Source organism: Centroberyx affinis, unplaced genomic scaffold (assembly GCF_046629955.1).
Source record: "Centroberyx affinis isolate AG114_WGS23_722 - 3 ecotype Tasmania unplaced genomic scaffold, CSIRO-AGI_Caff_v1 ptg000570l_1, whole genome shotgun sequence".
NCBI classification, from domain to species: domain Eukaryota; kingdom Metazoa; phylum Chordata; class Actinopteri; order Beryciformes; family Berycidae; genus Centroberyx; species Centroberyx affinis.
The window spans coordinates 42,203-61,378 of NW_027279212.1; the positions used below are offsets into that span (position 1 = coordinate 42,203).

General features: G+C 44.2%; 1 protein-coding gene across 4 annotated transcripts in view; it reads left to right on the forward strand.

Moving 5' to 3' along the window:
* The window catches only part of LOC139643170 (tyrosine-protein kinase ABL1-like), a 42,306-nt gene extending 26,221 nt beyond the window's left edge, over positions 1–16,085 (forward strand). For 2 of the 4 annotated variants that reach the window (XM_071518343.1, XM_071518344.1), the window contains exons 2-11: positions 4,282–4,446; positions 6,533–6,828; positions 9,326–9,598; positions 9,905–9,989; positions 10,396–10,573; positions 11,367–11,551; positions 11,801–11,953; positions 12,086–12,175; positions 12,326–12,469; positions 12,561–16,085. In XM_071518343.1, the coding sequence (XP_071374444.1) occupies positions 4,282–4,446; positions 6,533–6,828; positions 9,326–9,598; positions 9,905–9,989; positions 10,396–10,573; positions 11,367–11,551; positions 11,801–11,953; positions 12,086–12,175; positions 12,326–12,469; positions 12,561–14,236 (3,245 nt within the window). In that variant the 3' untranslated portion in view covers positions 14,237–16,085. Of the gene's footprint in view, positions 1–4,281; positions 4,447–6,532; positions 6,829–9,325; positions 9,599–9,904; positions 9,990–10,395; positions 10,574–11,366; positions 11,552–11,800; positions 11,954–12,085; positions 12,176–12,325; positions 12,470–12,554 lie in introns of all 4 variants that reach the window. The other 2 variants (XM_071518342.1, XM_071518345.1) reach the window with 2 other exon arrangements.
* Positions 16,086–19,176: the final 3,091 nt, after the last annotated feature.

A 19,176-nucleotide genomic window follows, 5' to 3' on the forward strand; every position in this document is an offset into this window, starting at 1 on the left:
CCACTGCACGACTCTGGAGAATTGCAACTCTGTAATGGCCTTTCTCATTTTTTCTTCGTTTCACGCTCACTCCCTTCCTGAGTTTCCTTTTTCATATGACTTTTAGTTTTTCTTCTTGCTTTGAGTGTGTGTTTTCCTTGCGCATGTGTCAGTGTGCTGTCACCCGCTCACAAAGAGCTGTGGTATTTGTGGTCTGTGAAATGGACATGTGTGGCATGAGCTGCTCAAATGCACTGCCACCACACTTTATGACCACGCCAACCTCCGGACATATGGTCTTTTTCTTTTTCTTTTTTTTAAATCACACTTTCTCTCAGGTCTCCATCTTGCTCAGTGCTGTTCGCTTATCTCTCCCTCCATCTCTGGCTTCAGCTCCTGCCCAAATTCATTTGACAGAACACGGCTGTGTTTTTGACTTGAATAATAGGGTTATTGTTTTTTCTTTGTCAGTCCTCATCATTTACTGGGAACAAACTGCTCATCCTTGTTTATGTAACCTAGTGATACACCAAAATGAAAATTCTTGGCCAGTACAGATATAAAATAAAACATTTGGGCTGATACAATACCAAATGTTTCTTGTAAACTGTTTGATTCATCTATTGAACATTCAGTCCTTTCCAGAGGATATTACTCCAAAAGGCACAATTACTGAAAACTAAAAAAAAAAAAAAAATCTGACAAAATATACTTGAATGTAATTTGACAACTTTGATGCATCAGTAGGTTCCTTGAACATATTGTAAACAAAACTGCACTTGAGGAATATAGAAATTACAAATTAAAATATTTGTGTCAAAGGGCATGACCTTTTTAAGCACAAATTAATCATTTTAACTCATTTCTGATCACAACAAGGACATTGTAGCCTGCTATTTTATCAAGAAAATTGTTAATTATGCTTAATATATTTTAGGCTTAGGCTTACTAGCTGCGGAAATTAGTTTCAGCAGGTTCTTGTGAGGAAAGGACAAAGAAAGTCCTGCATTGGTTTTGGAATTGGTCTAAAATATGTTTGTTTTTGTTGCCTTGTGGAAAAGCTTCTCTTTTACTCTTCCGGTTCATTGCCTTTGTTTACACCTCCTTGTTAACAGCTCTTGGTCAACAATTCAAAATGAATCGTTTTGAAGCTAGACTTGCAGTGCTTTTAGAGGATATCTGCACTTTTATGATCAAGCAGGGACTATTCTGCCCCATACCTACTTTTGGGCAGGTCATAATCTGCTGCATATTGACTAACTATGTGATCTCAAATCACCTGTTTGACATTTTCCAGTCTGCTTTTAGACTCCATCCTAGTACAGAAACTTCTTTTTAGTGATCTCCATATGGATACAGATTCAACAAGTTCTCTATTCTTGTACTGCTGGATCTCAGTGCTGCTTTTGATACTGTTGAGCACAAGATATTACTAGATCGATTAGAAAAGTGGGATGGACTGTCTAGCCCAGTTCTTAACTGGTTCAGGACCTACCTAACCTGACGCGCCAGATGGTTTGTTACAAAGAACCATCTGGGAAGTCGTCCTTGGAAACTGTTTGGAAAAGGGCAGGTTCCTTGGCGTTGGCGATGTACCCCCTTTTGATTTCAGCAAAACAAGCTTTATAAATTGCTACTCTTCTGTCTGTATCAAAAACTGAAATAGCTCCTTACTGCTGCATTTTTTCAAGGCAGTCGCATACAGTGCCAGAGATGCACACCGCATGGCGCGATGTACGCTGGAAGCACCATCAGGCGGAAGAGAGCAATATAAACACTAAAACACTAGTTTCTGTTTAGTAGGGCCCTGTACTGTCCGTCAGAACTTAATGAATTAATAAATAATTACTAATCTGTCATTATTAGTGCTTATTTCGGCTGATACCATTTAAAGGTTACAATTTTGGTGCATCCCTATTGTAACCTCTGGGTTGCAACTGAATCCAATGAAATTGACATTTGTAAAGTCTTAGGGTAAGTTCTGTCTTTGCAGCAGATAGCTGTAGGCCTTTTAGTCAGTAAATCTGAACATTACTAGTTCCATTAACATGAATTGAATCTTCTCCTCAAAGTTTCTTTCTATTGCGACCTCAGTTAGAAGAAACATATTGGTGATTGACTAGGCATAATCCATGTTTATGACACCAGCCCATAGATTCTCAGCTGGTGTTGTGGGTCAAGTCGTCTCTACTCTTATCAGAGCCTTATTAGGAATTTGAATCATGCACATATCTGTGCATAATGCCCATAGAGATCACAACCTGTCAACTTTGTGTGGCGTCCACAGATGATACAGCTTTGGTCTTTTTACTGCAAATAGGTGTGATAATCTTCACACAAATGTAACTATATTACCAATTGCCTCCTTTTACGTTATATTTATCCTGTATATTTATCCTTTAGGTCAGTGTTTTTGTCTTATTGTATAAGTCACTCTTACTTTGTCCTATGATGCTAAAATAGACTGCCATAAATATTTTCTATTTGCCTTTGGACCAGTGGTTCCTGTTGAATTTTTTGTAGGTGTGGGTGGTGGTGGATCCAGGTTCACTCCTGGGTCCAGTCCAGGATCAGTTCCTATAGGTGTTGGAATTTAAGAAAGGCTCTTATTTTGATATTTATATCATGATATATGGACAATTATGTCGTAATTGCAACAATTTGTTTTAATTCCAATTGAGGTATGAGGCCACATAATCACTTTTCTTTGATTTACATTTTTCTAGCTGTGGGTGTAATTTTCCAGTGGGAGGGCATCACTGCTAAATGATTGCAAAGGAACCACTGCTTTGTACATGGGTCGTATCTTTGGGTTTTTATTACATTCATCAAGGTTGCTAAACAAATGCATGCACAGGTCAATATTTGTTGTCCATTAATAGCACCAGCTCCCTAGCCTCAGCAGGTCACCAGATGCCTCTTTCACTTATTTGTCCTTCTGTCTGTATTTCTCTGACCCAGGCGTTTTTAAAGTCAGAGACATTGGGCCTCACTACAAAAAACACCACCAACACTACACTCAAACACACACCACCCCCCGATTTTTCAAGGTGACTGTTCTTTTTAGATTGTGATGCTGTGCAGAATTATGCTGAGCCCCAACTTATAAGTGACTCTGTGCAGGTCTTGCTTTTGTAAGCATGTTTTCAACAGAAATTAATGTAAGATAGAAGGAAAATGTGAATTGTTTCAAAGTAATTTTACTTTTTGTTGAATTTGGACAAAATTCAACAGGTACATGATTAAAATGTTTGTGCAGGCTATTGCTGTCTTATCCAGCAAATTAGTTCAAAAGTTTCAATACAGAACCAGTTAAAGTTTTTTGTTTTTTTTTCCTCCTCATGTCTTGGTGTCTCCTTTGAAATTCTCTTGCACCCCCCCAGAAGGTGTGCTGGACACTTTGAAAGCCTCTGCTCTAGTTTTCCCAGATGAAAAGGTGTGTGGGGGGGTGTGTGTGTGTGTGTGTGCATTTGGGGTGGGTGAGATGTAAAGTGCCCCCCTAAACACGTGCGACAACAGCTGAACATAACACAATCAAGCTTCTGTTTAGGCCAAACTGCAGTTTAAAATCCCCTCCCCCCTTCACTATCTTTCCATCTCCCTTTGTCTTTTCCACCATTTTCTACTTTTCTTCCTGTTCTTCCCATTTTTTTACCAAAACATTGCCATCAAATTTACTGCTCTAAAATTGCCATAATTCAAGCTGGGCCTATAATTAGCATAACCATTAGTTAAAGCACTTTGAACTCAGGCACTTTACCCATAACACATTGTGAGTGTAAGCAGCACAGCTGTTCTACAGTTGCAGTGAAGATCGTAGCTGAGACAAGATATAGTCTCACGCTCTCATATGCGGTAGTCATCTAGGTAGTCAAAGAACTGAGAAGTAATCGGGGATAGTCCAGGAAATGAAACTGGTGATCAGGATGTCTCTAATACCACAGTGGGATCACAGCTGTTGACCTGCAAGTTGGAGGAAGGCACAGCTGATTATTGTAGGCTGCTTGCAGTGTCCCTCTGGGGGAATGGAAGAATTTAAATGGCACTAGGAGAGCTGTGATGTTGCCATTGTTGCTGACTTGTGCCAGGCTATATGGAAATGTAGAAACAATGGAATACTGCTTCCCGATGCCACTGGATACCAAACAGCGTATCATGTAAACCTTTATCAAATCTGCATATTATTTGCCTACTGATTTTGGTTGATCTAACTCATCCTCCTCTGAACCATGCTTTCTCTGTTTCATCCACTCAGGTTTTAGTGAATGATATGTTTTGATGTGGCGGTTCTCTGTGTTTCAGAAGCTCTCCAGAGACCAGACTTTGAGCCCCAGGGTCTGACAGAAGCAGCCCGCTGGAACTCCAAAGAGAACCTGTTGGCTGGACCCAGCGAGAATGACCCCAACCTGTTTGTCGCTCTCTATGATTTTGTGGCCAGCGGTGACAACACCCTCAGCATTACTAAAGGTGAGGAAAAATGGTGTGTGAGAGAAATGATGCTATTTGCTGGCAAAGTTGTACATGGGGTGGTTTATATTAGAGGGAGTGTTTCTATTCAGCTGTCAGAAAAAAGGTTTTGAAATGTCACGAAAAATAAAATGTAATTAGGTGTCTTTCCACCATCTGGGTTGAAGCAAATAAATAGTCGTCTGAGTGCAGCTACATTGATAAAATATCCACAAGAAAATCAAGTTTTCAAGAATTGATTAGTATTGGGCAAGTTGTTCTTTTTATTCCGTGTCAGCAATGTTTCATGCTGTCCAAATATGCAGACAAAGAAATGCACTCGGTAATATTCAGATGCACAAAGTAATGGCCATACAACCATGACAGATGGCTGTCAGATGGGAACGATAGTGCGTGCAACATTTCTGGTACTTGGTAGTGGAAAGATACAATACAGCAAAAAACTGCTTTGCGATGCTGAGGTTTGTGAAAGTTGAAAGTGAAAGTTAGGTGACAGCGGTGAATGTAAATGGCTATAGAGGAATTTTATGAATGGAAATTAAACACTGGTTGTAGGCTACTGCAATATATCATAATGCTCATGATCTCCCTGTGAAGGTAAATCCTGACAAAGTTTTAACTGGTGATTATGTAAGACTGTCATATCGCCAACCACAATGCATACAGTAGCCTCTCCTCTCCTCTCCTCTCCTTTGGTAATTGGCTCCTGATTGGTCAACATCTGCTTTTCATGCAGAGTGAACACTTAAGAGCCTGACTCTCGTATCTGTAGGGCAAGTTTAATGAACTGTGCAAAAATGAAAATATTTATAAAAAAATCACAGCTTTCTGAGATTTCACTTATGTTTAAATCACAATTTCAATTCGGTTAATTGTGCAGCCTAAATTTGTCATCTATATTTTTGGTCACTTTTAGCCAACAGCCTTTGATGTATATTCTCCATTGACAGCATTTTGCAGAAAAACAGCTGATGTCATTGGAGTGTCCACTCACCCAGCACACACAGGCTGTGTAAATACACTCTCCCTCTGGGATTATTTTGGACAGGGATCTTCCTCTGTACTTGTCATTTGGTCCAATGAGACCTTTAGTGGAAGTTCCTGTGTTGTGTGTGTACAAACTATGCCTCGTCTAAACACTTCAGGCCTAGAGATACTTGAAGTGTTGATGATGTTATGCGCCTTACTGGAAATCAGCTTTTTGCTTCCCGTCCTGTTGCCTTCCCTCTCTCTGTCTGACTCTCACTTCCTGACAACGGGCTCTCATGAGTTTTTTTTTTTTCCACTGAACCGACTGTAAAACAATACTGCAGATGGATCACACAGACAAACAGAGGAAGGAAGGAGAGCACACATGCACTGAAATAATCAAGGAAATGCCCAGTACAAAACAATCATTTGGAAATTACTTTTCAGTTAATTCTAATATGGTCAATCTTACAGTGTAAAGAGATAATTCTGGCTACATTTATTGGTGCGAGTACGTAGTTAGCTTGTAGTTACTAGTCTGTTTTATTAATGTTACATGGATTACATAATTACTGGATATGCCTAGTTGGTGTTCATAGCAATATATAATATGAGTTTTGGTCAGCAGAAAAGCCTGTTATTATCAGTCATTCATGTCAGTAATTATCAGTTACTTAGCCTAATACTTGAATTGAGTCGTAGTGTTGTATCCAGGCTAGACTAGGGAAAAGAAAGTGAATTCCCTGATTCTAGCTCGCCCAGTGACCAGTGGAAAAGACAGACAACCCCAGACAATTTTCTGCACGTCTGACTCAAAACACTTTGACCACTTTGACCACTTTGACTCCGAGTTTTGGTGCAGTTTGTATTTTATAGCAACCTGTTCTCAGTGGTCTCAGCTGTGGAAATGGTTTTTTCAGGTTCACAGCAGAGAGATGTAATGGTAAAAAACAGCATTATTAGATGGTTATCTTTTACAGGGAATGACAGACCAGGTGCACTACCCATTGGCCACACTTAGCCTCAATCATTTTTTGTAAATCTCACATGTTGACCCCTATGCTTTCTCTCCCTCCTACACTGATATCAGCCTAATTTCCCCTGTGTTCCCTACCAGGAGAGAAGCTGCGTGTGCTGGGGTACAACCACAATGGAGAGTGGTGCGAGGCACAGACCAAGAACGGCCAGGGCTGGGTGCCGTCCAACTACATCACTCCTGTCAACAGCCTGGAGAAGCACAGCTGGTACCACGGACCCGTGTCGCGCAACGCTGCAGAGTACCTGCTCAGCTCGGGCATAAACGGGAGCTTCCTGGTCCGGGAGAGTGAGAGCAGCCCGGGCCAGAGGTCGATTTCCCTGCGGTACGAGGGTAGAGTCTACCATTACAGGATTAACACTGCGTCTGACGGCAAGGTAGGCATGGGGAGAAAGACGGGTTTCTCCTAGAATTGTGTTCAAAACCCTCCCACCTGAAAATAAGGGTGATTTTCTACCACCATAACCCCCAACCCAACACACAGTCACACACACACAAACATGTCTAGAGGTTTGCCTTATTTTCAGGCAATTGGCTGACTTAATGAATCTAGAAAAACTTAATTTGTGGTTGTTGTTTTTTTCATTGCTTGTCCCTAAATTATCATGATGATAGACCATTACTTAACACGGTAATCGCTCAGCTCTAGTTGGAACTTATGACAGAGTATATGATGCATAACCCACCAGTACAAACGACTGGTGTAAAGACAGTTAACGGGTATGGCAACCAGGGGGATGATAGCTTTTCTGGCAGTGTAGCACCTGGAGAGTGGTAGGGAATACCCGAGAGACACACACACACACACACACACACATTCACATCAGTGCATCGTTCTCTCTCTCATAGCTAGCTATAGCAGAGGTTTAGAGCAACGTGAATTTACCCCCTCTGGAGAAAAGTTGAGATGACCGAGATATCCCAGTCATCCCAACTTTACTCTGCTGTCCCGTACTCGGCCTTCCAACCCAAACGAGGGAACTGGTGATATATAATTACATTATTTTAGGGTTCCTAAAAATACTTGAAAATGTTCTGAGGTTTTGCACTGTTTTAATCACAGTTATCAATGTAAAGAAGCGAGACTTGAGAATGGGGAAAGAAGACGGGATCCCCCATCCTAATGTCTCCTATAAATGCTCATGATGGACAAGTGTGTGTCTCCCATAGATCAAACTGCACTGTATCGTTTATGGCACAGAGTATTGCTTTGGGATGTCCCCCAAAATGCTAGTTTAGGTGAATGAAGAAGCCGCTGCAGAGAGCTGCCATCTTGCCTGTGTCATCCCCCCTGTGTGTGTGATGTAGCGAGGTGAGCTAGCTAGAGGAACGCTCGGCATGACAGGAATGCCCCTAACCACCACTGTGCTGCTCGTAACGGCCAGTAGACGCGAGGCCAGACCAGAAGGCTAGCCAGACGCTGACGCAGACGCTAAGACATGCATCTATGCAGACAGATGCACACAAAAAAACAAATGAACGAACACGGACGGACTCACCCAGGCTCACACACACACACACACACACACACACACACACACACACACACACACACACACACACTCTTCCCCATCCCACATTGTTTTAATGTCCCCCACCGAGAGTTACAAGTCAGGAGTCTGGTATGATGGACTTTTCCAAAAACTTGAGATTACCTCAGCACTCCTCAACCCTAAACCTTCCTTCCACGCTGACTAGGTCATTAACATTACTCTGATTAACAGAGGTTCCCATGTTAATAAACATGGGAACGTTAGGCCTTAATTTGATAAATGGTCATGGGATTAGTCAGGAGAAGGGTTTTGGATTATAATAGACCATTAAATCCTCTTTAGATTTCAAAGGTCTTTTCACTCCATCAAGGTTGTTCTCTTTCAGTTTCTACTCCACATGCCTTTAACTTGTGCAAAGAACCCATTCATGAGTAAAGAAATGACCTGTATGTTTTTCTTGAGGATCGGGCTTTGCATAGAGCAGAACAGAGTGAGTAATGTGAAGAGTTATGTAAGACCCGGACAATGGAAAAGACTGTGTCCAGTCAGGCTCTGACCAATATCCTTCCCCCGACAAACTTCCTGACAAATGGCTTTTGAGTGGGCTGTGATCCCTCTGTAAGAAGAAAATATTTTACTGCACTATTTATTTCAGTGCTTTGTGAAGACTTTATAGGCTATTTCCCTATAGCTACACCATTATAGCGATTCCATTGCCATCAGCATCATGTGTGACTGATGCTTTGGCTGCTACACAGAGCCTAATATGACTATAATACTGTAATATATCTAATCTTAATATCACCCACTGTTTCCTATCCATTATGCATAAGCAATACTGTTTCAATGCATTTTAATGGAATTATCAAAATGATCAAAATCTTAATGGCTGTGTTGTTTTGACAGCACTTTTACCTAAAATTATTAACTGCAAATATTAAGTGTTTGTAATCTAATTTGACATAAACAAATAGTTTGCAGGTCACAAGGCATGGTAGATGTCAACTCCAGGAAGATAAAATTTAGAAATTCCCATATAACAATACTGCCTATAAACTCATTTTTATTATCACGTATTAGCTATTGCATAGATTGACAATATAATATAATTTATCTTGTATTAATCAAATCATGAAAAAGAGTGCCTGACACCCGATGAAGCTCGGCAATTGGTGTCATAGCAGTTAGCTGTTAAAGTTCCCTGTTCATATCCTCTGAAGCTGAATAGACGTATGTAGGCTTCCACTCTGCTACAGTTATTCATAATAAATTTAAGTAACAGTATTTGACAGCTTGTCCACTATAGAACTTTAACTTGATAATGAGAGTTGTCCATTAAGTTATGAGAATGTCTCGTCTCATGCACGTCTCTCTCCTCCAGCTATACGTTTCGTCAGAGAGCCGTTTCAACACACTGGCGGAGCTGGTGCACCACCACTCCACGGTGGCCGATGGCCTCATCACCACGCTGCACTACCCGGCGCCAAAGCGCAACAAGCCCACCATCTACGGAGTGTCGCCCAACTACGATAAGTGGGAGATGGAGCGCACTGACATCACCATGAAGCACAAGCTGGGCGGGGGCCAGTACGGCGAGGTGTACGAGGGCGTTTGGAAGAAGTACAGCCTCACTGTGGCTGTCAAGACACTAAAGGTACGGGGACAGAAAGACAGAGAGGTTTATTCAGTCATCAGGGCATTTTCTCATTGCGGTGGCTGCAGTCCTGAAGCCCATACATTTGACTTTATAAGGAGAAAAACACTGTCAAATCTGAATCTAGTCCGGTGGAAACGTGTTCACACCTACTTGACACCTCTCATGGTAAAGTTAAGATGCTTTGTTTTGGCTGAATAATGCCACCACCTGGTGTCATATAGATGCAACTGCAGCTAACTTGTGTTCTTGCTCACTCTATTTGGCAACGATAACCCTGCATGTCTCCTCTGTCACTCTGTCCAGGAGGATACGATGGAGGTGGAGGAGTTTCTCAAGGAGGCTGCTGTCATGAAAGAGATCAAACACCCCAACCTGGTACAGCTACTGGGTATGTTTACTTTACCACTGTAACACCTCTAGCTCTTTTCCAAAGCCGGTTAAGATGGACTTTATAAATCCCTGAGGGGAAATTGGGTCATTACTGCAGCATGAAATGGGATAAAAATATTGAAGATTAAAGTTACAACCTCTTCATCATGCTAACACACGATTCCTTTTGGCTCAAAATAGTAATTGCTACATCAACTACTATGCCATTTATAGATGTTAAATGTTTGTATTTTACAGATTTCCGAAATTTATATTTACAGTGTATTTGCTTGGTGTGCAAATGTGCATCATTAGGTATTCCTGTTATCAGATTTGCAGATGGAAGTAACATCGAAACAGACACATAGAATATTAAATCGGTGAATATTGACATGTTTTCTTTTGTAACCTTGTTTCCTTGCCAGGGGTTTGCACACGGGAGCCGCCATTTTACATTATCACAGAGTTCATGACCCATGGCAACCTGCTGGACTACCTGAGGGAGTGCAACAGGGAGGAGGTGAACGCTGTGGTGCTGCTCTACATGGCCACGCAGATCTCCTCTGCCATGGAGTACCTGGAGAGGAAGAACTTCATCCACAGGTGGGTGTAAACAGCTCAGGCTTCCTTACGACCCAGAAGTCTTCTTTTCCTTCTCTAAGCCTCTAAGTGTCTTAGAGTCTGAGTGCTAACCTACAACTGATTTTAGTCTTTGGTCATAATAAAGTTTGTCATGCAACCTCATTAGTGATCTTAAATAGGGCATTTTACTCAGAGCTGCATCAATACCAGAGGACCAGACCTGCTTTGACCTTAGGTTTCAGTCTTAATGCGCAGGCTCACTTTTTCACACAGATTGCCCCTCTCATTGCTGTGCTGTTTAACAACACTGTTACGAGCAGGAGGCAAAGTGCTGCCTCAGACATGCCTCCCTTATGTTTTGTTCCTACTGAAGTTATTCTGAACCACCTTCTTTTGTCACAGGAGGACAGAGCTGCATCACAAACGAGGCTGTGTTGTAACATAGTTAGCATTTGTCCCGGCATGTTTAACAAGGTCCTTTCGAAGCGAAGATATGATTTATGTCCTATTTGCCAATCTGCGTCTTAATTTTTAAGCCTGTCGAGACTCGGCTCGTGACTCCGCTCCGCACAAAACACCAATGGAATTCCAAAACTGCAGTGGATGTGGGAACAAAAACATGGTTGTCTTTCAGTGTTCAACTTGTATACACGATATGATATCTGGACATTTAATGTCTCAACTGAAAACATTTCAGATAGTATGGTACAGCTATTGTGATTTTTACCAAACTCATTCTGATTGGAGAAAGTCGGGATTCCACCATCGCCTCCTCCTCATTGTTGCTTTTTCCTCTGTGTCTTCTCTCCTCCAGGGACTTAGCTGCCCGTAACTGTCTGGTCGGGGAGAACCACCTGGTGAAGGTAGCAGACTTTGGCCTGAGCAGGCTGATGACGGGGGACACCTATACCGCCCACGCCGGGGCTAAGTTCCCCATCAAATGGACTGCTCCAGAGAGTCTGGCCTACAACAAGTTCTCTATTAAGTCTGACGTGTGGGGTGAGTTTGATTTTGCTAAAACTTCCTGATTCCTGCTGTTCCTACTTGAATTGAGAATTTCTTTCAGATTCCTTACTTCACAAGGGGAATCAATTTCCTCATTAAAGCATTGCACAAAATCCTCCCAAGATATTTAGTTCTAGTCTCCAAAGAAATCGATTTCCCCCCAGTTTCTCATCATTACAATGCAGTGATGTTTCTGTCGTTGTGTGAACCAAACAACTAATTATCCTATGTCTTCATCCCCAGCATTCGGCGTGCTGCTGTGGGAGATCGCCACCTACGGCATGTCTCCGTACCCCGGTATCGACCTGTCCCAGGTGTATGAGCTGCTGGAGAAGGACTACCGCATGGACCGACCAGAGGGCTGCCCTGAGAAGGTCTACGAGCTCATGAGGGCCTGTGAGTGCCAAAAAACATCTATCCATAATCTGACTAATTTGATCATTTGAGCCATTATTGCTCAGCTATATGTCAAATTCAGATGGACTATTAATGTATGGGCTGGGTTTTTTGGGGGGGTCTTCTTACCAGGTTGGAAGTGGAACCCTGCTGAGCGTCCGTCTTTCGCTGAAACCCACCAGGCCTTTGAGACCATGTTCCAGGAGTCCAGCATCTCTGATGGTCAGTGCTGCTTTCTTTCTTGCCCAGAGTCTGGAAAACAAGTCTGGTTCTCCTATCACAGTTATTGCTTTTAGAAACATGCTTTAGGCTACTGAAAGCAAAGGGGTTTGGTGAACTATTAAATCTTGACTGCTGCATGTGTATATTCAGAGGTGGAGAAGGAGCTGGGGAAGAAAGGGAAGAAGGTGACTTTAGGCTCCATCCAGCAGGCTCCAGAGCTGCCCACCAAGACCAGAACTCTGCGCAAAAACATGGACAACCGGGATGGAGACAGCCCCGGTGAGACGCACCTCTGTTTTGATAAGTGCTCTATTAATTGAGATTATTATTAAATTTTTTATTAATGATTATTCCCTGTGTTTTCTGTGCTCTTCCTCAGACTCAGTGGAGCCGGAGGTGGCTGTGTCATCACCCATGCTTCCCAGGAAAGAGCGCCCCCTACTCGACAGCAACCTGAATGAGGACGACCGCTTGCTCCCTAAAGACAAGGACAAAACACGAGGCAGTGGCTTCCTCAGCCTCATCAAGAAGAAGAAAAAGAATGCGCCCGCCCCGCCCAAACGCAGCTCCTCCTTCAGAGAGATCGATGTCCACCCTGAGAGGAGGGGCCTGACTCCAGACCCCCGAGATATGGACAGCTTCAACAATGGTGCATCCATGGCATTTAATGACACTACACTCACCATTGACCCCTTAAAGTTCCTGGGGGCTAACAACAACGGGGCGGGGGGCATCACCAACGGGGCACCCACCTACCCAGGGCCACTTTTCCCCAGGAAGAAGGGAGCACCCGCAGTACCTGGTCCGGGGGGTAAGGCGGCTACCACGCCACCCAGCGAGGAGGAGCTGGTGTCTAACTCCAAGCGCTTCCTGCGGTCCTCCTCCGCCTCTAGCATGCCGCCCGGCTCAGATGGTACCGAGTGGAAGTCCGTCACCCTGCCCCGAGACCTGGGCCAGCGCCACTTTGACTCAGGCACCTTTGGGGGCAAGCCAGCACTACCACGCAAAAGAGCCAATGAGCAGAAAGGGGAGAACGCCCCGAGGATGGGCACCCTGACTCCGCCACCACGTCTGCCGAAGAAGGCAGAGGATACAGCAGATGAGGTGTTCAAAGACACTGATCCCAGCCCGGGTTCCAGTCCGCAGGCGTTAACACCGAAGCTGGTCAGGAGGCCGGGCGGCCTGGAGAACTCCAAGACCAGCGCCCTGCAGGCCGAGCTCCTCAAGCCAAACGTCTTCCCTGCTCTGGGGGCGGCCGGGGACGAGTGCAGGGCCCGCCGAAACAAATACACCGCGGACTCCTCATCCACCAGGGAGAGAGGGAAGTTCCAGAAACCCAAGCCAGCCCCACCTCCGCCGCCGCCCTCCAATGCCAAATCGGGCAAGATCTCCCGCAGCCCCACTCATGAGCTCCCCTCCCCCTCAGACACCAAAGCTAAGGGCCTCCCCTCCCTCTCCGAACCCCACCACACAACCACTCCCAGTGATCAGGCCCGCACGCCCCTCAGCGAGGGCTCCAAGAAGCTGCCGCTGGGCTCCGCTTCCAAACCTCAACCGTCAAAGACCTCTGCTTCCTCCGCTTCAGTGACCTCCTCCCTCTCCTGCCAGAGCCTCGGAGGCTTCTCTTCCTCCCTCACCTCCCCAGGCGATCAGGCGTCCCCCACTGCTTTCATCCCCCTAGTGAACACCCGACGCTCCCTCCGCAAGACTGCACCCCGCCAGGCAGCCGAGCGCACGCCCAACTCAGCCGTGACGCGGGAGATGGTGCTGGAGGGCACCGAGTTGCTCCGTGCCGCCATTTGCCGCAACTCGGAGCAGTTGGGTAGCCATAGTGCCGTGCTGGAGGCCGGAAAGAACCTGTCAAAGTACTGCATCAGCTACGTGGAGTCCATCCAGCAGATGAGGAACAAGTTTGCCTTCCGTGAGGCCATCAACAAACTTGAGAGCAGCCTGCGTGAGCTCCAGATCTGCCCCACCGCCACTGGGGGAGCCAACGCACAGCAGGACTTCAGCAAACTGCTCTCCTCTGTCAAAGAGATCAGCGACATTGTTCAGAGGTAGCGCCACAGAGTCTCAGCCCACCAAGACATGAAACTTGAACTGATATGAACTGTATCTTACTACCCATTTTCCTGGCTAACTGCATGAACCATGGTTGTTTTCATATTAAATGTGGTCCATGCTGAACTCATGTTGGAGAGCAGAGGGTAAAGCCTGCTAGAGTGCTACAGCGGAGTCTAGGATTCACACTAAGTACTGGAGTACACTTTGAAACACTTAAGCCTGTGGTTATTGTGGATGGAATCAAAGGAATCTTTCTCTTGACGTTTTCAAACAGAGTTTGTAATACTGAAAAGCCTTAACTATGAATGAACACGTCTTTTGGCCTTAATGAGAGGCTCGGGGCCAATTCTGTATCAACATGACTTTTCACCAATCATTTTTGAAATGATCATGTCTTATGTTTTCTAATTGTTTTTTTTCCCTCATCAATGACACTAGTAGATAAAAGCCCTGTGATATTCATTTCCATCACTGTCAATGTGTTCAATTTTGCATTGCTGCCAATGACAATGTGCAAAAAAAACCTAACCTCACTATGTTTGAGGATGCCTTCTAACATTCAAACAACTTGTCTCATAACTTCTCACCTGTAAGAATTAGGGAGCTTCTGGAATCGCACAACATTTATAACCTGATGGCTCTTGCCACCTCATCCACCAATGTCCCTCAGCTTGTACCATTGTGTGATATGACTGATGAAAATGTGTGCCTGTGTGTCAGTATTTAGTCTGAATGAATGCTTACTGCAGTATTTGCAACCATGTGCCATAAAGGAATGATGGAAGCAAGCAAACTAGGCGGGATGAACACCTAGGCTCCACCTTTTGGCTTCTCTGCACAAATGGGTAACAAATAGTGCCTTAAATGCTATTGGTAGAGCTATGTTTAAGAATTGCCACTTTGAAAAGTGCAGAGATGCGGCTCAGGTTGGACTGTGCTAAGTGGTGAAGAATAGCTGTGCTAATGTGCCTATTGGATTAAAATGTTTGATCTCCATACCAAACACCATTGTCTCCAGTATAGACTGGAGAGGGACCAGGGTGATCCGGATCTCAGTGGATCTGAATGTTGTTTCATGTTTTCCTCAGACTGAACGCTTTCCCGTTTTTATTAATTTGATTCAACATTCTCTACATGCCAGTCACAAAAGCCATCAGTAGCAGCTTGGCCTTAATAGCAGCATGCTGTTGGTTCTATAGAGGGATCACAGACTGAAACAGTGTTTCTCCGACCACTGGACAGGCGGGAACGGCCCCTTCGCCTACAAGAATTTGTTTGGGTTTCAGTTGAGAGTAAAGAGTTTGTGTCACATGGTCTAAATGCTGTTTCAGAGGCCTTTCCACCCCAGCAAAAACAAATATCCTGGGGGAAACACTGGACTGAATTGAAATGTTGTGTGTTTATGGATCTGTCACTTGCTGTCTTACAAAATTTATTGTATAAGTGAGAAGCTGACCATTATAAACTGTGTAAAAGAAAAACAAAAAAACATGAAATTCCACTGTAACATCATAAGTTCCTTTATGCTCTTTTCTGCATCTCTTGTTGGACGTTTTCAGTATTCGTGCTGTAGCCCCACCCATGTGCCCCGTCTGACTGCGATGCCTGAGGACACAAGTCAACCACAAGCTGCCTTGACTTCACCATGGTACTGTCAATGTTGGCTCATTCTTAGTCTTTTTGTTTATCCCTCCCCTTTACCAATCATACCACTACTTTTCTTTTGTATCCGAGCCTCCTCACCAATTTTGTAGACAAAGTTTGCTTTCCTTTGTAAATACATATTTTCTTTTTTCCTATTTGTTCCTCCCTCTAGCCTTGGTGCAATTTTTGTTGCAATAAAATACAAAGCAGATGTGCTACTTGAAATACATTACTGAGTCTTTGGTGCTTTTTCACAGGCATGCATGATATACATTGTCCTTTATCAAGTGTATCTGAACTGAGGTGCTTTTGGCAAACCAACCATTCTATTACAGCAATAACAGGTCAATTAACAGGACACAATGCAACAGGTTATGTATAATTTATTTTTTCTGTCTAGAGTATTTTATTGTCATTATTAAAATCAAAATGTCAACATTTTAAAATCATATACACGCAAGAACGCATTTAAATGTTAGCACAGCTCCTTCAAAATTTATACATATGTACGTTGTTTTTTATTTTTGTACTTGGTGGACAGACAAAAGCAGGAAGTGGTCACTCAGACTGCAAAGAGGTGGGACACAGGAAAAAGGAAGACCCAACCCACCAACTTCCCACAAATAACAAACCAATCCCCACTCCCCAAAATTAAGACAGCAATGCAGGCCCCTCCCAGTGCGGAGGAGCTGTGATGTGGTGAAAAAGAAACAGAACGTACAAATAAACTAATAAACCCAACTCTTTAAAAACACAAAAAGTGCCTCATTCTCCACCCCACTTCCTACAGAATTAAGAGGAATCAACAGAGTTTACAGACATAAATACTAGTTTGCACACCGCCTCACTCCCCGTCCCGTCCCTCCAACCAGAAACAGAGTGGGGGGAAAAAAACAAAAAAATAAAAATCATACCCAGAAGTAATGACCAGGTTTCACTAGTGTGCAGGATAGGGGGGGAGCTGTGGGGTGTCTGTCCGTTACATACATTTATTCTTAGAAACTATGTTACAGAATTTCCCAAGCATGAATTACAGGCAACCCACTAGCACATCAACTGTACAGGTCTTGGCAGAGCCAGCAAATAGTTCTCTATATCCCAAGTAGCATGGTCATCACCAATAGTTAAGAAGCAATATATACAGCTGTCCAATCAGGGAATCACTCTATGGTACAGAGAAATTGTACTTGGGGACAAAAAAAACAACAACCCAACAACCTGGATTTCGACAATTTCATCATATTTGGAGGCGGGGCATGCTGCTTGGTGTTGTACTATACAAGGCTATGGGGAGAGGGCAGAGGAAAGGCCGCCCCAACTTCAGTGCAGCGTCACTTAAGATACAGGAGTGACCCGAAGCTTTACATCCGAAGAGTCGAGAACAGGGGCTGCTGATACTCGATCATCATTTGGCGGGTAACTTTAACCCTACGAGTCGTTCCCACGCAGTTTTTAAACCACCACTACTCCTGTGTTATACATTATTCTCCACAACAGTGTAGTGATTATTCTAAAAAGGGTTGGTTTATTTATCAGGAGTGAGTTCAACAGCAATATGGAGAGAGCGAGTGCAGCAAAACAATACGATTAAACAGTAATAGTCATAACATTAATCATAATAATAAGGCAACAAACGACAACAAAGAAAATGCTGGTAAAGACAGATTCTATTGATATGACCTGGGGGAGGAGTTTCGGGGGCGGACAGGGGGAGCTGGTGCAAAGAAACCGATGTGACAGGAATCTTTCCATAAAAAAAAACACAAAAAAAACCCATCATGAAACGTCATCTTTTTCGTTAAAGTGTCATTTTAACTTAGTCAAAAGAAATCCCCACCCAACTTTCTAGCACACACAGACACACTCACTAACACTCACACACATACAAACAAACAAACAAATAAACAGGCACACACACCAGCTGGAAAACACCCAATATTCCTTCTTGTGATTTTATCTCAGATTAGAGAGACTCAGGCCATTAACAGGAATTTGTGGGTAATTCCTGGTTTCTTGCCTTTTTTTTTTTTTTTAATTTTGTTTTCTTTTTAACATCTCTCCTGAGAACATCAGTGTTGCCACTTTGGGCAGAGGAACCAAGCAGCAAGAAATAGTTACTTAAAATTAAAACCCACGGGCAGGTGGGAAACCTGCCGAAAAAGCTCACCCAGTTACACATTCTCTGACGCACACCGAGAGCCTCTGTCGTCTGTGAGCAATAGTGTGGCCGCATGATTACACTACTTCAATGCCTTCGCTGTCCCATCCCACATAATGTGACAGAAAACTATGATGAGGGAGAGAGCAGCGTCGCACCCGCACGTCTCGGTACAACGCTAGACTGGTACACCATGCAGGAGAGACGTCGGGAGTTTGGGGACCGAGGGAATAAGGTAATTCAGATCCAATTCATACAGAGTTGATCGGTGGTGGATGAAACTTAATGCAGTGTCTACATGTAATATATATAACTATAAAACCAAACATTAAAAAAAACAAAAAAAAACGGTCTTGGTGTATCGTTATCGTATGAATATTACAACTATCTAAGTGTCAGTAACCCATGTAATGCGAGGTGGTTTCTATGATACTATGGCAGATGAACTAGACTGAATGGCGGAAGAGTGGAGGAGAGAGAGAGAGAAACAGACAAGACACAGACTGTAAGAGTTTACAGAAGAAGAGTGAGACATTAACAGAGGGAGACAGACAGGCGGAGAGAGAGAGAGGGAGGAGGAGGGGAGAGATGTAGTCCACACAGCCCAGCCCAGCCCAGTCTAGCCCAGGTCGGTATCCATCCCCCGTTCCTTCCCTCCGTCGCCCCGCTCTCATGCAGCTCCTGGTGCAGTAAGGGAGGTGGGGTGGAGGGGGGGTAAAGGGGGTGGGAGGGGGATGATGAACAGACGTACGGAGGTGGAGAAATGGATGGAGGGGATGGTAGACGGAGGGCAGGAGAGGCAGAGAAAGAGGGGAGGGAGGGTGAAGGGGGTTGCTTGGTCATTAGCAGCCGCAGCCTTCCCTCTGGGGCTGTGGTTCGCTAGTTAGCCGGCCTCCCTGGGGGGCCGAGGGCTTGTGCTGGACCCCCGACTCGGCGGCGTTCAAGTCCAGGCTGCCGTCTTGGATGTTCTGGTAGATCTTCTTGGCCGCCTCCAGGAAGGCGTCCTCGACGTTCTCACCCCTAGACACGGAGAGGCACACAAACATGAGGAGAGACGACCAAGAGTGAAAACACACAGAAGCCTCGTTCACTTTCTGCAGTAGCTGGAGCGCTGATGCTGTGCAGACTTACGTTT